At 52.4% G+C, this 16,229-nt stretch overlaps 1 protein-coding gene across 4 annotated transcripts in view; it reads left to right on the top strand.

Annotated features, from left to right (window-relative positions):
- Positions 1 to 2,356: 2,356 nt before the first annotated feature.
- IGDCC3 (immunoglobulin superfamily DCC subclass member 3) overlaps positions 2,357 to 16,229 on the top strand; it is a 49,710-nt gene continuing 35,837 nt past the window's right edge. For 3 of the 4 annotated variants that reach the window (XM_063652700.1, XM_054450210.2, XM_063652699.1), the window contains exons 1-2: positions 2,814 to 3,172; positions 5,438 to 5,743. In XM_063652700.1, coding sequence (XP_063508770.1) covers positions 3,070 to 3,172; positions 5,438 to 5,743 — 409 coding nt within the window. In that variant the 5' untranslated portion in view covers positions 2,814 to 3,069. Of the gene's footprint in view, positions 2,506 to 2,813; positions 3,173 to 5,437; positions 5,744 to 16,229 lie in introns of those variants that run through there. The other variant, XM_063652701.1, reaches the window with a different exon arrangement.

Here is a 16,229-nt window from a genome sequence, read left to right as displayed (position 1 = left end):
CGAACTCCTGACCTCACGTAATCTGCCTGCCTCGGTCTCCCAAAGTGCTGGGATTACAGGCATAAGCCCCTGCACCCAGCTCAAAATGGTGGTTTTTGAGGGTAAAGAGCAGGTGATCATGGGAAAGAACTAAACCATCTTCCTCCCTCAACAGGCACTTAGGAAAAAGACGTAAACTTAAGAAAGATGCGTTCTTTCATGGCACTTCCTTAGACTCTCTGGGGATCTCTTTCCATCTGGGCATACATTTCTCTGAACTTTTTTGGGTGCAGGAAAGAGGGAACAACTCCAGAGATTTGGGCTCCACAACTATTCTCCTGTATAACTCTGGTCACCAAACTTACTCATGGCCACACAATCACACACACGTGCACTGTGTGTACAAGCTCAGAGACCCGCACATGCATACTTTGCCTTCACAAACACCCTTGTGTCTGTCCGTTAATGCAAATGTGCACACAGTCTCACACACAAAACTCCACACTCACACCCCACACACATCTTGGCATCACAGTTGGCAGCTGCTGTCTGCTAAGATCTTTACAGAGCCTGGAACATGCTTTCTATTGGAGGGAATCAAGAGCTAGAGGCTGCTTTGCTCAGGACCACCCCCAAAGTGGTGGGCCAGACCCAGAGTTAATTGACAGATCAGACAGAGAGATACTGCACATTTTGCACTCAGCAGAATAGCCATTATTTGCATATCACTCTCAGACCAAGAGTTGTGATAAAGAAGAATTAAACACTTGTCAAAATGAATTTAAAATGACAGCAATTCAAGACACCAATTTGACCTCTTCAGAGTCCAGGACAAGCCAAGAAGGGGTTGTTGAGAATTCAAGCCCTGCAGGAGGGAGTTCCAGGATTTTAGGCCCAGGGAGGGCCCTTCCCCTCCCTTTCCTAAGGCCAGTAGACCACCACTCCCACCCTTTCTCACAATGAAATCCAATAGGGCTTTTGCACATTGGGGTCCTCGACCTAGAATTTTTCCATTGCTTCCCGCTGCTCACGTGCCTCATGTCCTGCCTCTCAGGCTCATCTTCCAGTAGCTACCCCAGAGTGAACAGTCCTGAGCTATGCCAACCCCATCATTAGTAAACCTGTCCATCTACAGGCACTCTGATTTCTGGAGGCCTGTACTTCCTTACTTATCTGTATCAAAGTTAGTTTTTTGTTTGTTTGTTTGTTTCGAGACGGAGTCTTGCTCTGTCCCCCAGGCTGGAGTGCAATGGTGCAATCTCAGCTCACTGCAACCTCCGCCTCCCGGGTTCAAGCTATTTTCCTGCCTCAGCCTCCCGAGTAGCTGGGATTACAGGCGCCTGCCACCACACCCGGCTAATTTTTTTGTATTTTTAGTAGAGACGGTGTTTCACCATATTGGTCAGGCTGGTCTCGAACTCCTGACATCAGGTAATCCACCTGCCTCGGCTTCCCAAAGTGCTGGGATTACAGGCGTGAGCCACCGTGCCTGGCCCAAAGTTAGTTTTGTACATGGTCCCAAAGTTCCAGAGTTGGTATCAAAAGAAAGACTTAATTTTTCCTCTGCCATCCCAGTCCAGTGCCAAAGGAGCAAATAGCTACATTAGGCCAACTTTTATTATTTATTTATTTATTGAGACAGGGTCTGTGTTGCCCAGGCTGGAATACAGTGGGACTACGGGCATGTACCACCATGCTTGGCTAATGTTTGTATTTTTTGTAGAGACAGGTTTTCACCATGTTGCCCAGGCTGGTCTTGAACTCCTGGGCTCAAGTGATCTGCCCACCTCGGCCTCCCAAAGTGCTGGGATTACAGGTGTGAGCCACCAAGCCTAGCCTGCCACCTTTAATTCTCTAGCTCCTAGAACTTAGTAGCTGCTCAATAATTTTGATGGACTAGTCCATCATGCTGGACTCAACAGAAGACCATTTAATAGAGAGTGGCTGAGATTCAAGATCTCTGACGGCTAGTATGGGTATGTCTCTGCTAAAAGACATGCTTATCTTCTGTAACATTCTCACGTGGGACCTCTGTTGTTTCCTTATATGTTCTCTGACATGAACGATTGAGGGCCTTCTTTGTGGCACAGAAATGTTACTGGGAATTTTAACTTTCTATGTGCTTTTCCAGTTACCAGGTCATTTGTCAGGACCTCTGCGGTTTAAAGGTCTCTAGGGATGAACAGGAGAGAGAAGATTATTTTCATCTTTCAGATGAGCTCAGTGAGAGTGACTGGGCTAGGCAGCAGGCAGAACCCAGGTCGGAAGCCAGGCCCCTTTAGAGCTCTCATTGTCCTGCTAGGTCCGCTCTCTCCAGGCAATCCTCCCCAGCGGAGCGCCAGGGCTCCTCAGTCCAGAGAAGCCAGTCTTGCAGCTACAGGATTTATCCTTTGAGTGGAAGGACCAGAAATCCATGGAAAACTGAATCTTTGACAACTTTACGCAGCTTTTTAGAGAATTATCTCTAAAATATGGACTTGGAGGAGGGCGCAGCAGAAGGAGTGGGTCAGAGCAAATCCCGCAGCTGTGAGTGTCTTTCCGCAGCCCGGACCCACTCCCCAGTCCGCTGGGTGTCCACTTCCTCAGCCCCCCAGGTCCCGGGCTGGCCAGCGGGGAGGGGATACCCGGCTGCAGCCCGGGACGGCGCCGGCCGCTCCAGCCACAGTTCAAAGCGCAGGGGGCGCGTCCGCCGCGCAGCCGGGAATGTCCGGCCGCTTAAAGCGCTCGCCGGCTCTTTTGTTCCCCAGACCGGGCCTCCGGGGAGAGGGGGCTGGGGGAGGGGACCGAGAGCAGAGAGGAGGGGGGCGGCGGGCTGGGGAGAAGGGCGGGGCGGCCGCGAGCGGTGCGAGTGTGGAGCGCGCACCCCGGGCGAGGCTGACAGATCGCCCGGGTGGGTGCAAGATGGCGCAAGCGGCGCTCCCCCTGCGCCCCCCGCGCTCCTGAGCAGGCATGCGGCCCCAGTCCCCCACCGCCTGGGCTCGGCCCCGGCCGGAGCCCCAGCCCCGGCCCCGGCGCCGGCCCCGCGGGACGCTGTGAGCCGCGAGAGGCCCGGGAGCCGCGCGTCGCCGAGCCGAGCGGACCGAGAGCCCCATGGCTGTGCAGCGCGCCGCGTCTCCGCGCCGCCCGCCCGCCCTGCGCTGGCCCCGGCTCCTGCTGCCGCTGCTGTTGCTGCTGCTGCCCGCGCCGAGCGAGGGTGAGCGAAAGCGCCCCGGCCCGGGCGGTTGCGGACGGAGCCAGGGGAAGGGCGAGCAGGGAGGGAGCGGGCGCGAGGGGCGGACCCGGGGAGAGCGGCGCGGACCTGAGGGCGGACCCCGTGCGGGAGGGACCCAGCGGATCCGGACGGAGAGAGGGCACCAAGGCCGGACTGTCGGGGCCCTAGGGGCGTGTTGAGGACGGAACCCCCCGGAGGAAGACTAGGGCAGGACTCGGAGCCCAGACTGAGGGGCGAGGAGTGCAGCGAAGCGGGAGCAAGCGGGGCGGGCTGGCGTGGAGACAGAGGGAAACGAGCCAGGGGAGACCGCACGGCTAAGCGCTGACCCAGGCGGATGAGCTGGGGTGCTCGGTGCCCGGCCGTGGACATAGCCCGAGGCAGCCAAGACAGGGGACAGCAGCCTGGGGAGCGGAGACCGGGACTCTGACGGCTGCACTGGGCGGAGATGGCACGTCCTGCATTTGGAGCTGGTACTGGGCTGAGTGCGCGGGAGAGACCCGAGAAGACGAGGGAGATTCCTGGAGGGCGGCGCGTGGCTAGGGAGCGACCCGGGACACAGCCCGTGAGCCAAGAAGGAGAGGAGAAGCCACCGAGAGCGAGAGCGAGCGAGCCGCGGGGATGCTCACGTGCCCCCGCCCTTCCGCGAAGTGTGCACACGCGGAGACCTTGCCCCTGGCTCTCGCGGTCCGCCGGTTCTGCTGCCTGGAGCTCGGTCACCACCACCCTGTTCCCTTTAGTGGCTGCAATGGTCCCATCTCCCGGGAGGGGCGTACAAATCTAGTCCCTTAACCCTCCCACCTCAAGTTCCCCACAGACACTCATCTGGGCTATTCTCTCTGCACTCCTCTCCCAAGAAGTAGAAGCTCGCGTCCGCATCAAGGAAAAACTTTATTCCCGACAGCTATACCGGGGTTGGATTCGGGGCTAAGACGGGTGAACTCACGACATGGGGAGGATGTGCAGGGGTTTGAATAAGTGCGATCCTAAAAAGTCTTAAAACATTACATCTTCCTGGGCCGGGGACGGGGGCAGGGGGGCGCGGGGGGCGCTGGGCGGGGAATGCCTATAACCCCAACGCCCCTCCTTTCTCCCCACCCACTTCCCCATCTTCCCCAGCCAGGGAGGGCCTTAGTCTGCTGGGGAGGGGCCAGCTCCAGGATCGCTAGTTATCTGGAAATGTGAGGAGGGGTCTGTGACTGCCATTTCAGACCAGGTGGGTTCATTCCTCCTCGAGTGGAGTTGTAACTGGTCTGGTAAGTTGCTTGCTGGAGAAGTTGGTGACTTGGCATCATGCCTGGGATTGGAGTGCTTGTCCCTCCAGCCGGGCTTCTGATTCCCTGATCGGCCTTAACCCCATCTATTCTTTGGCTTCCTTCTTTTCCTGCTCATTTCTTTTCTGCAGGAGTAGAGAGGTTGGCTGGCTGGAAGAAAAGGTTCTAGGAGCACCCTCTTCCTTGGTTTTGGGAAACCATAGTTGGTGTTCGCTACTCTTCATCTCTCCCTATGACAAAGGCAAAAGGACCAACACCCAGAGTGCCAGAGGGGAGGGGCAATGGGGCCACAACCTAGTCTGTACCCCGGGTACTGGGACCACACACCCTGCTCCCTGCCAGGCACTGGACCAGGCCTCTGATGGGTTTTGGCCAGCAAAAAGAAGCATGATTTATTACTATCTCCCTCTGTATTTCTTTAGAACTTTAAATTTTTCATAGTGCCTTTGAGTCTGTTAATCATGTCATACAACCCTATGACCCAAGCTCCATTGTTCTTCTTCTATCTAAACAGATGAGAAATGGGAAGCCAGGACATGTTGAATACTTTACGTAAGGTCACACCCTGAAGGTCTGTGAGGCTTCAGTGCTTATCCAGGGTGATCATCGAAGTAGCAGCAGCTGTATTGGAGCCAGTCTTGCTTTTGGGTCTCAGTTTTGCAACTACTGACTGTGAGACCCTGGGCAAGTCACTTGACATCTCTGGGCTTCAGTTTTCTTACCTGTGAAAGAAGAAATAGTACAAATAATATCCATCTCTGAGATGGTCTGATGATTAAGTAAAAGTACCACCTTGGATGGCACTTTGTAATGCATAAAATTCTATATATAATAAGAATTCCTATTAACATTACAGAAACATGGGGATGGGGTGCATAGACCCAAGGAACTTGGAACCATGTGGGTGGAGTTCTTCCTGGGTGTTCATTTCACACTAACACCCCTATTTCCTTCCATCTCCCCTTCCCCAATGCAGGTCTTGGCCACTCTGCCGAACTGGCATTTGCTGTGGAGCCAAGTGATGATGTTGCCATCCCTGGGCAGCCTATAGTGCTGGACTGCAGGGTGGAGGGGACCCCTCCAGTGCGAATCACCTGGAGGAAGAATGGGGTAGAGCTGCCAGAGAGTACCCACTCCACCTTGCTGGCCAACGGGTCCTTGATGATCCGTCACTTCAGGCTGGAGCGGGGAGGCAACCCTTCGGATGAAGGTGACTATGAGTGTGTGGCCCAGAACCGCTTTGGGCTGGTGGTCAGCCGGAAGGCTCGCATCCAAGCTGCAAGTAAGTGGATATCCCTTGTTTTCCCTTTGTGTAAGCCAGCTGGTGATCCAGGGTCAGCCTAGGGCACGAGGGCAGCGGGAGCAGTCCCATCTTATGCAGCCTTCTGGAGGACTAATTTCTCAACATGGGTCAGTTTTGAGGTGCCTGGCAGTGATTCGTGGTGGTGGAATTATATCATATGCTTGTTTAACTGACTGGAATGTGAATTGACAAGAATGTAGCCAAACACCCATAGGGGAGTCGGGGAGAAAGCTTTACCCAGTTCTTGGGTCAGCATGTCTTACTTTCCATATGCCTGTCATACTTTGAGCATCCTGGTTCACTGAGTTTGATTCTTGTGTATAAAGATAAATCATTCCCATACTTTAAGGGTGATTAAAGAAATTCTTGAAGGGTAATTTTGGCTACATGCAATTTTTAATTATGTGCTTAAACTAATGTAAACCTTTGGGTAGGATAAGACCTCTGTATACCAGTAATGAAATTCTGGAGCTTGTTAACAGTTTGCATTAAAAAAATATGGTAGGATAATTTCAGAATTATCTCAATGATGACATCACTGCTACTCACCTTAATGCTAATGTGTGTTTTTGAATGGGAGAGAAAAGGTGAGGCAAGATGTTTCAGCTCTAGAATTGTGCTTTGCTTGTGCTGCTTGATCGTCAGTTGTGGTGATGAAATGATGACTGTGGTTTAACTGCCATGTCCTGCAAAAATTATGTTATTGTTGAATCTGTGCACACTGGGAGTATGTTGCATAAACCAAAATTCTCCATGTATCCCAGGGAGGTGGTGAGCTGTGGGCAGTGGGGTCATGGTTGAAAAAAGGCAGAAGTTTTGGCAAGTGGAAAATGTTCTCCATCTCATATCTCTGGACCTCTGGAAGGGGGTGTCCCTTTAAAGAGGCTGCTTTGACTATTGTTGGTAACAATTCTAGCTAACATTTTTTTTCCTTTTTTCTTTTTCTTTTCTTTTTTTTTTTTTTTTTGAGACAGAGTCTTGTTCTATCACCCAGGCTGGAGTGCAGTGGCACAATCTCGACTGACTGCAACCTCTGTCTCCTGGGTTCAAGTGATTCTTGTGCCTCAGCTTCCCCAGTAGCTGGGATTACAGGCGCGCACAATTACGCCTGGCTAATTTTTGAGTTTTTTGGTAAAGATGGGGTTTCACCATGTTTGCTGGGCTGGTCTCGAACTCTTGGCCTCAAGTGATCCTCCCGCCTCAGCCTCCCATAGTGCTGGGATTACAGGCATGAGCTCCTGCACCCAGGTCTAGCTAACACTTTTTAAGTACTTGCTGCATGCTGGGCACCCTGCCCAAGTGCTTTACATGAATTACTTCATTTTGTCATCACAACAGCCCTGGGAGAATGGAAGATAGGTCATTATCATCCCCCTTTTACAGAAGAGAAAACTGAGCCTTAGGGGGACTCAATGGCATTCTGGTAGCAGAAGAGCTAGGACTGTTATCTGGGCAGCCTGAACCCACACCCTCCCACTTAGCTCCTGTGGCACGCCGCCTCTTTCCTGTCTGATCGCTGACAAGTTTCTTCCTGGCGCTGAGGGCATTTGCACAGTTGCTCTGAACGGCTGGTGAGTGATGAATCAGTTTGAGGCAGGAGCCCTCTCGCTGGGTTTAAGATGCCCCTTTGTTCTGAGGAAGGCTGATCCAGGCCCCCATATGGAGTTCGCTGGGAGGCAGCCCTGGACTTTGAGACCAAATCACTTCTGGCTCAGCCACCCTCATCTCGCGGCCCTCCCGGCAGTGCAGGGGAAGGCTGGTACAGCCTCTGAGCAGATGGCTGGGTGTGAGGAAGAGAAGCGTGGACAGAGGGTGGGGACCCCGGTAAGATTTGCAGATCAGAGAGATGAGACTCCTCAGGGAGATGCTCCCCATACCCTTCCTGGCCTGTGTCAATGCTGAGATATAGATGGCCCCTGCTGAGGCCTTTGCATCACCAGCCTAGAATCCTGGGAGATAAATCCCCAGGGGCTTATATATATATAGCTAATTGTAAATGTGCTTTTTTATAAATGGTAATACCTTCAAGATGTTTGGTTTCCTTAAACGCCTAACAATATAGTACAAGAAATTAAGCTGTGGGTGGGGTCAGCTTGGTTAATCCTTTGGGGTCCTGGAGACAGCTGGGGGGTTTGCCTCTAAGCTCTGGCAGTCTGACATGGCCGTCTCTCCCCTGCAAGGCTGTGGTCCCATGGGAGAATGCTCAGATGACAAGCAGTGGTGCGGCTGGATCCCCTTTTCTCACTTCACAGGCTGATGTCCCTAGAAACCTCCAAAGCTGATTAGCTGCCTGGGTTTCCTCCTTCGTAATAACTCCCTGCCTGTGTGCCTGCCGGCACTGCAGATGTTGTGTGACACAGGAGGGTGCCTTTCTGAAAAGGTGTGAGGAGGCCTCTGGAGGCCCCTGCTTCTCTTGCCTGCTCCTCAGGGGCCTGTGGGGAGGGGGCATGCTAAGCACCCCTCGCAGACTCACAGTTCACCCAGCAGACTAACCCAGGGAGGCAGATGGGTGTTCAGGTCTATGTCGGTGGGTCTGCTGGGCATCTGAGCTCTGGGCCAGAGGTGGATGGTTGGAAATGCACGCCCTTCCATCCCAGGGGGTTCAGATGCTGTCCTCAAAAGACAGCCTGACCAAGGTGGCTACACCACAGGCTGATTCCTTGGGGCTTCAGTTTCAAGTGTTTCCCCTTTAGAATGGAACAGCTCAGGCTCCTAAGAGTATTCATGCTCGGGAGCCCTAGACTCTGCATTGCGGCTCCACGTGCTTGTAGTTTGGGGACTGAAAATTGAGGCTTGTTAAGGATGAGACCCTGGACAAGTTAATGCTCCCTCATCCCAGTTTCCTTGCCTGTGAAACGTGCATGAGATCCTGCCTGGTAGGGCGGCTGTGAGGACCAGCACACCCCACACTTTGCCTGGCACGCAGGAGGCACTCAGTAACGGGAGCCGGCACCGCACTCCTCATTGAAAGGCGGTTTCACTGACATGGCCTTTAAATGTAATCTTGGCTGCCCATGGAGGTTAATCTCCAGCAAAAGCAAACAGCCTGACTCTGCTCCCGGCCCCTGCTTTCTCCCTCTCTGGGATTCATTTAGGGAGTTCTCCAGGGAAATCTATCAGAGAGTGGAATTATTGGAGCCAGAGTGCATCTTGTTTTGTTTTAACCCCTTCCCGGGAGGACTGAGGGTTCTCCCAAGCCTCACAGTGTGGGCTGAAGCTGGCCTGGCCTGTGAGACCCTCCGCTATCCCTCTAAAGGGGCTGACCCGGGGGAATGTGTGCATTGACTCATACCTGAGGCCTGTGTGCCTGAATGACTCCAAAAAGGGATGGACTAGCTACAAGGAGGAGGATGGGGGACCCACCCCGAGTCCCTGCCACCCTCAATCCCTGCCCCTCTTTCCTAGCCTTAATTCTTGATCTCAGGCCTCTTGGGGAACTGGGGTGATCAGCTCTATGATCTAGTGCAGGACTTCCCAAACCTTACTGAGCCTGTGAATCACCTGGGAATCTTGATAACATTGAGATTTTGAATTCATAAGTCTAGGCCAAGGACTGACAAGAGCCCAGGTAATGCCAATACAGCTGGTCCACAGGCCGTACTCTGAGTAGCAAGGGGCTAGCAGAGACCACTCCCATGTCATAACCTCCGCTGTGGGGATCTTCAGGCAGGATAGTGAAGCCTTTGGAACAAGGGCTTCAGGGCCAGACTTCCATGGGTCTGAACCCCAGCTCTGCCACTCAATGATCAGTGCCCTTGGCAGGAGTTGCTTAGCCCTCTTGAGACTCTGTACCCTCATCTGAAAAAATGTGCACCATTCCATCTGCCTGTCAGGGCTATTGGAGGAGTAAATGAGGTGATGGGTCTAAAGTACCTGGCACAGGGTTTGGCCTGTAGGAAATGCTAAGTATTATTGTTGGTGCTCAGTATTGCCCACTAATTTTGGATGAGGTCCCAGGTGTCTCAATCCTGGCTGGGTTCTCCAAGAGCCAGGATTGCCCTCACTCCCAGCCTGGGGCCATCTTGCCTGGACAGGCCCAACAGTGGTTTAAGTGTGGGTTGTGGTGGCAAACAGACCTGGGCTTGGTGGGCTTGGGCCTTGGCCCCACCACCTGCTAGCTGCGAGATCTTGGCCAAGTCACTTCACCTCTCTGAGCCTTGGCTTCCTCATCTTTAAAATGGGGGAATGTGATGGCTCTTGCCTGTAAATCCCAGCACTTTGAGAAGCTGAGGCAGGAGGATCGCTTGAAGTCAGGAGTTTGAGACCAACCTGGGCAACAGAGCAAGACCCTGTCTCTACTAAATAAATAAATAAATAACATGGGGGGGAACTAATATAAAATCATAAAAAATACCAAGGAGAAATATTGTGAAGATTACCTATGATAATGTGCAGGAAGAGCTTAGCACAGGGCACAAAGGCAGCATTCCTTAACTATTATTAAGGTACTAATTTTATATACATATACATATATATGTGTATATATATACACATATATACACATATACACATATATGTGTATATATACACACATATATACACATACACACACATATGTGTATATATACACATACACACACATATGTGTATATATACACATACACACACATATGTGTATATATACATATACACATATATGTGTATATATACACATACACATATATGTATATATACACATATACACATATACACATATACACATATATGTGTATATATACACACATATATACACGTATATGTGTGTATATATACACACATATATACACACCAAGTCTCGCTCTATCACCCAGTGCAGTGGTGCAATCTCAGCTCACTGCAACATCTGCCTCCTGGGTTCAAGCAATTCTCCTTCTTCAACCTCCTGAGTAGCTGGGATTACAGGTTCATGCCACCATGCCCGGCTAATTTTTGTATTTTTAGTAGAGACAGGGTTTCATCATGTTGGCCAGGCTGGTCTCTAACTCCTGACCTCAAGTGATCCACACACCTCCTCCCAAAGTGCTGAGATTACAGGTGTGAGCCACCGTGTCCAGCCAGGTACTAATAATATTAACTATTATCATTTTGAGGAGCTAACAGAGGTGAAAATATGTTAAGTTGTGAGCTCCTTTAGTTGTGGTATGATTCCCGGAAAGGTCCCTGGTGACTCCAGACTCCTAGAAAGAGGCAGTGGGACATGGGGAGAGGAGAGAAAGTCCAATTCTAGTCCCCTGCTCTCTCTGCCTCAATAAGTCACCTAGCCTCTCAGGCCCTCAGTTCCTACTTCTGAAGTCTGAATCATTCTAACTTGTCAGAGGGAAGGTAGTTTCACCAGCTATTCTAGAGTCCCTTTTCAACAAAAAGGCTCATGGTGTGTGGCTCTGGGGGCAGGGTCTGAGTGGAGGTCTGTGGAACCAGGTTGGAGTGGGGGTTAGGAGAACTGTGGGCAGGAGCTGCTGGGGAGTACAGCCTGGTATTTAGGGTGCCCTGTGTAGGGAGCTGGGTCATGGAGGGAGGTAGTTCCTGGCACAGTGGCTGGTAACCCGGGAGGCCTCTATCACCTGGGGGTTAGTTGCTCAGGCCTGGTGTGTGGAATGCAAGTTCTTCTCTCCTTCTTGAAGGGCCACTCAACTGAGGGAGGCCTGAGGAAGTCTCCCCCGCAGCTCCTCAAACACACACATCTGCCTATCTATTAGGACAGGAAGCTGCTGTCCCCAGCGATGAGTAAGTGCCCATACCTAGGCCTGCCCTCATGCCAGGGCCTCACCTGTACCCAGCCACAGCTCAGAGGTAGGTGCAAATGGATGGGGTTCAGACACTTTAACCTGCCAGTCAGCACTGCACAAACTGACCCTTTCTGACACCGCTGAGAAGTTGTGTGGTAGAAAAGCCCTTGTCTGGACACCAGGGGTCCTGTGTGGCTGTGGACAAGTTGCCCACCCTCTCTGGGCCTTGCTTTTCTCATTATAAGGTTGGGGGGTTGGACTGAGGCTCACCTCTGCTCTCGGGTACGAAGGCTTCCTTCCATCAAGACGTGCCTGCCTCCCCTGGGCCTCCTCCAAGTCTGTTTCTGCCTGGTTCTTCCCAGACCTGGTCCCTCCCCAAAGACCATCCTGCTTACAGTCATATCTTCCTCCCCTTCCTAAGGCAGGGAGCATTTGTGGTCTGTGGCATTCAGGCTAAACCCTCTCAGTGATGGCTGCTTGCATTGTTAAGTAACTGTTTTGTGGCTGGATATTCCATCTGTCTCCTCAACTAGATTTTAAGCTCCTAAAGGGCTTCTTTCTTTTGTATTTCTCATGTCCCCTGCCTGTGGAGCCTGGTAAAAACTAAATGAACATGTGGCCTTCTGGGACAAAGCTGTCTCTCTGTCTCTCCTCTGTTTCTCTCTCTGCTTCTCTTTTGCTCCCCACCCCACCCCCCTTGTAATTGATAGCACAGCTCAAAGGAACAGAAGCTTGTGAACAGGCAGGATGGGCAGGATCCTGGGGTGCTGTTGCCGCGTGTTTATCTCTAGAGGAACTGAGATTCTCTCTTCCTCACCAGATGGGGTGTGAATCAGAGACTAAATTGCCTGGTACCCCCTCCATGCCGGGGTCTTGGGTCTCCTGCCTTGGGCTTTACTCTTTAGCTAGACAAGGCCTATGTCCCCAGGCTCATTGGCCCCCAACTGTAGGGGGAGGGCCCCCTTACTCTGTGTGCAGGGCCTCCCCTCACCCCCACCCGCAGGACTTGAGTGTGGAAGTCGAACGCTTCTGGTTCCCACACCTTGGCTCCACTGTCACAGGCAGCCAGCTGGCCCCTTAAACACAATGTGCAAATCTTCTCTGTTCCTGTTCCTGGCATTGTCAGCGGCCAGGCGCCTTGGCTGGGAATGTGGGCCGGTGAATAGGAGAGGCATTTGCAGCCTGCAAATGAAACAGGCCCCCAGCCCCCCTTAACCCTCTGTCCCCTCCCCACCCCCAGGGAGAAAGGACTTTTTCACTCCTGGCCTTCTTGTATTGCCTTTCCCTCTCCCCTCTTCTCTCCAGAGTGCCTGCAGGCTTGTGTGTGTGTGTGTGTGTGTGTGTGTGTGTGTGTGTGTGTGTAAGAGAGAGAGTTTTCCACAGTAGCTTGAAGGCAGTTCTCCATAGCTTTCAATAAACGTAGAATGCAACAGAAGAGTACCCAGGATGAAAAACCAAACAGCTCACTGCTGTCTTTGTTTAAACTGGACTGAGTGATTCCACCAAAAATGTCTGCCTGTGTAACTAACCTATGACACCTTTATTTTCTCTGGCCATAGCCTGGTTGCAAACAAGGAATGTAGAGACCAGTAGTGAGTGTATGTGTGTTGCCAGGTGGGTCTGAGCATACAGGTGTGTGCCTGAAGGATGTCAAGGGGCCTAGGGTTGGGGTCCATCTCTCCTCAAAGGGCTCTCCTGTGGAATCCCTCTTCCCTTGAGCAGTAGCCAGGCTAGAAAGCTGGAGCGGACAGACCCAGCCTAGGGCAAGAGGAGGTGATAGATAATTTTATTAGGTCCTGTAAGGGACTGACCCTTACCCAACCAAGCTGAAGTGAGAGAGGAGTGGGGCAAGTCCTGGGGCATTGGGTGGAGAGCGGCGGGGTAGCGGGGCTTACATTTGGGGTGTTTGGGTGTGGCCGTAGCCCCTCCAGGAGTCTGGGCCATAGTTTTCCGTTTTCTTTTCTTTTCTTTTTTTTTTTTTTTGAGACAGTCTTACTCTGTCTCCCATACTGGAGTGCAGTGGGGTGATCTTGGCACACTGCAACCTCCGCCTCCTGGGGTTCAAGTGATTCTCCTGCCTCAGCCTCTCTAATAGCTGGGATTACAGGCATGCACCACCACACCTGGCTTATTTTTTTCTATTTTTAGTAGAGATGGGGTTTCACCATGTTGGCCAGGCTGATCTCAAACTTCTGTCCTCAAGCGATCCACCTACCTCGGCCTCCCAAAGTGCTGGGATTACAGGCGTGAGCCACCGCACCCGGCCTGGGCCATAGTTTTCTTATTCTCTGGGTGGCTGCCCAAAATCTAGCTGCACTCTGGCAAGCCTGCTGGCCTGTGCTGCACCATCCCCCCAAAAGAACCTCTCCCTGATTTCTGAGCTTGCTCTCCCTGCCCCCAACTTTGTTCACCCTGTTTTAAGAAATGCCTCTGTGCTGCCCTCAGATGTAAGGAGAGTGGAAGAGAGGGCTTTCTATGGGCTCCCTGAGGAGGGGCACCTGGACTCACGATAGATGTTGAGACCCAGTGAAGGTGGGAAGCTGGGGGCTGAGCAGAGAGGCCTAAAGAGTGGCACGTGGGGGGAGCTGCTGGCAGACCCCCAGACTGCAGGGAGATGCAGGGGCCCGGGTGGGCTTAATGCAGGCAAGCCGGTGGGGGGCCAGGACTGGCTCACCTGACTCAGGCAGGAAGGAAATGTGATGCAGAGGGCTGGTGTCCTAGGGGCTCCACCCACCCTTCTCTCTCTCTTCTCTGGGTCTTGATGTCCATGCTCCTTGGTCTTTGACACTCCCCACCCCGTGCCGCCACCTCTGCCTTCCTGTGAGGCCACATATATTGGTCTTTCATATCCCTCAGTCGTAGTTTCTCCTGACTTGTCCTCCCAAGCTTCTTCCTTTCTCCAGCTCCTCCTCCCTCCTTCTCTTTCTTTATTGTTCTATCCTTCTTCCTGCCTCTTTCTTTTTCTTTAGAGATAGGATCTCACTCGGCTCACTGCAACCTCCACCTCCCGGGTTCAAATGAGTCTCCTGCCTCAGCCTCCCGAGTGAGTAGCTGGGACTACAGGTGCCTGCCACCACGCCCAGCCAATTTTTGTATTTTTAGTGGATACTGGGTTTCACCATGTTGGTCAGGCTGGTCTCAAACTCCTGACCTCAAGTGGTCCACTCGCCTCGGCCTCCCAAAGTGCTGGGATTACAGGCATGAGCCACTGCACCCGGCCCAATTTTTTAAATTTTTTGTAGAGATGGGGGTCTCACTATGTTGCCAAGGCTGGTCCAAATTCCTGGCCTCAAGCCATCCTCCCACCTTGGCCTCCCAAAGTGCTGGGATTACAGGTGTGAGCCACTGTGCCCAGCCTGCCTCTTTCTTCAGTTGTGAGAGTTCCTGTGTTTACCATCTTCTGCTGTGTCTAGAGTGGGATTTCTGTTTCAGAAGCAGAAGTAGGTGAGCTTAGGCCTCTGCAGAGACTAAGGAGAGAGGCTGGGAAGATAAGGTTCAAAGAGGACAACAAAGGATGGGTCCATAGCCCCCCAGCAAGTCAGGGGCTCTCTGGGGGCAGACCTTTCCTGAGAGGAATCTGAGAACCCTGGCCCTGATTGGGGCCTGTCTCTGAGCCTGGACACTGACACTGACACTGACCACAGTGGGTGGTGGGGGCAGCCCTGGGCTGCTCTCTGGAATGCTGGTGTTAGGTTGCAGTGCAGATGCAGGCAGTGATAATGGGCAGGAACTGGACTTTCTGGTCTGGCTGCTGCCCCCAAGGCCATTGGAATGTGAGGGTGGGGGTACTATCAAGAGGCCACAGGGTCTTGGGGTGGGAAGATGGAGACCAGACCACCTAAATGGAGAGGAGGGGACAGACCACCATGAGAGAGACCCAAGTTCTAGCCCTTTCATTGAGTCACAGGCTGCAGCAATAGAATCCTAAAATTCCCAACCTCCTTAGGTCCTTAGGGGTCTTCCCGGTGTCCTGGTAGGATTAGAGCTTTAGGAAAAACCTTGGTGCTCATCTAGCCCAACTTTCTCATTTTACAGACTTGAAAACCGAAGCCCCAGGTGAGTGACCTGCCCAAGGACATGGCTGGTCCTCCAGTCTGGGCAGGTAAGGGAGTCTCTGGTTTATCAGGCTTGTGAACCCTGGCCTTCCCCAGTGCCTCACTCTTCACTGCCCTCTGGTTCAGAAAGGAGTCGTCTTATATGGTCCTCCCCTAGGATACACTGGCGTGCATGTTTCTATTTTTCTTTTTCTTTTCTTTTTTGAGACAGGGTCTCACTCTGTCACCCAGGCTGGAGTTCAATGGTGCGATCTTGGCTCAGGGAAGCCTCAACTTCCTGGGCTCAAGCAGTCTTCCCATCTCAGCCTCCCAAAAAGCTGGGACTACAAGCACACAATACCACACCCGGCTAATTTTTGTATTTTTGGTAGAGATTAAGTTCCACCACGTTTTTCAGGCTGGCCTCAAACTCCTCAAGCAATCCTCCCACCTCAGCCTCCCAAAGTGCTGGGATTACAGGTATGAGCCACTGCCCCTGGCCCCTCTGTTTTTCTTTCGTCCTGCCCTGGTTTGTCCGTGGGTGTGGGCTTGTTAAGCCTTGGAAGTGGGCTCCTGACCTCCATGGCAGATTGCAGAGGGTCTCTGAGTTTCCAAAGCACCCTGGAGGCTGAGCTGAGCAGGTGTGAGGGCTACCTATATGCTGGTTCTTGTAGAGAACTAGTTAGTAACAGTAAATGTGCTCAGAGTAATATGGGGTTGCATTGT

This window comes from Pongo pygmaeus, chromosome 16 (assembly GCF_028885625.2).
Source record: "Pongo pygmaeus isolate AG05252 chromosome 16, NHGRI_mPonPyg2-v2.0_pri, whole genome shotgun sequence".
NCBI lineage: Eukaryota > Metazoa > Chordata > Mammalia > Primates > Hominidae > Pongo > Pongo pygmaeus.
The sequence above is the reverse complement of the archived record's forward strand: the minus strand, read 5'-3'. Positions and strand labels throughout refer to the sequence as shown.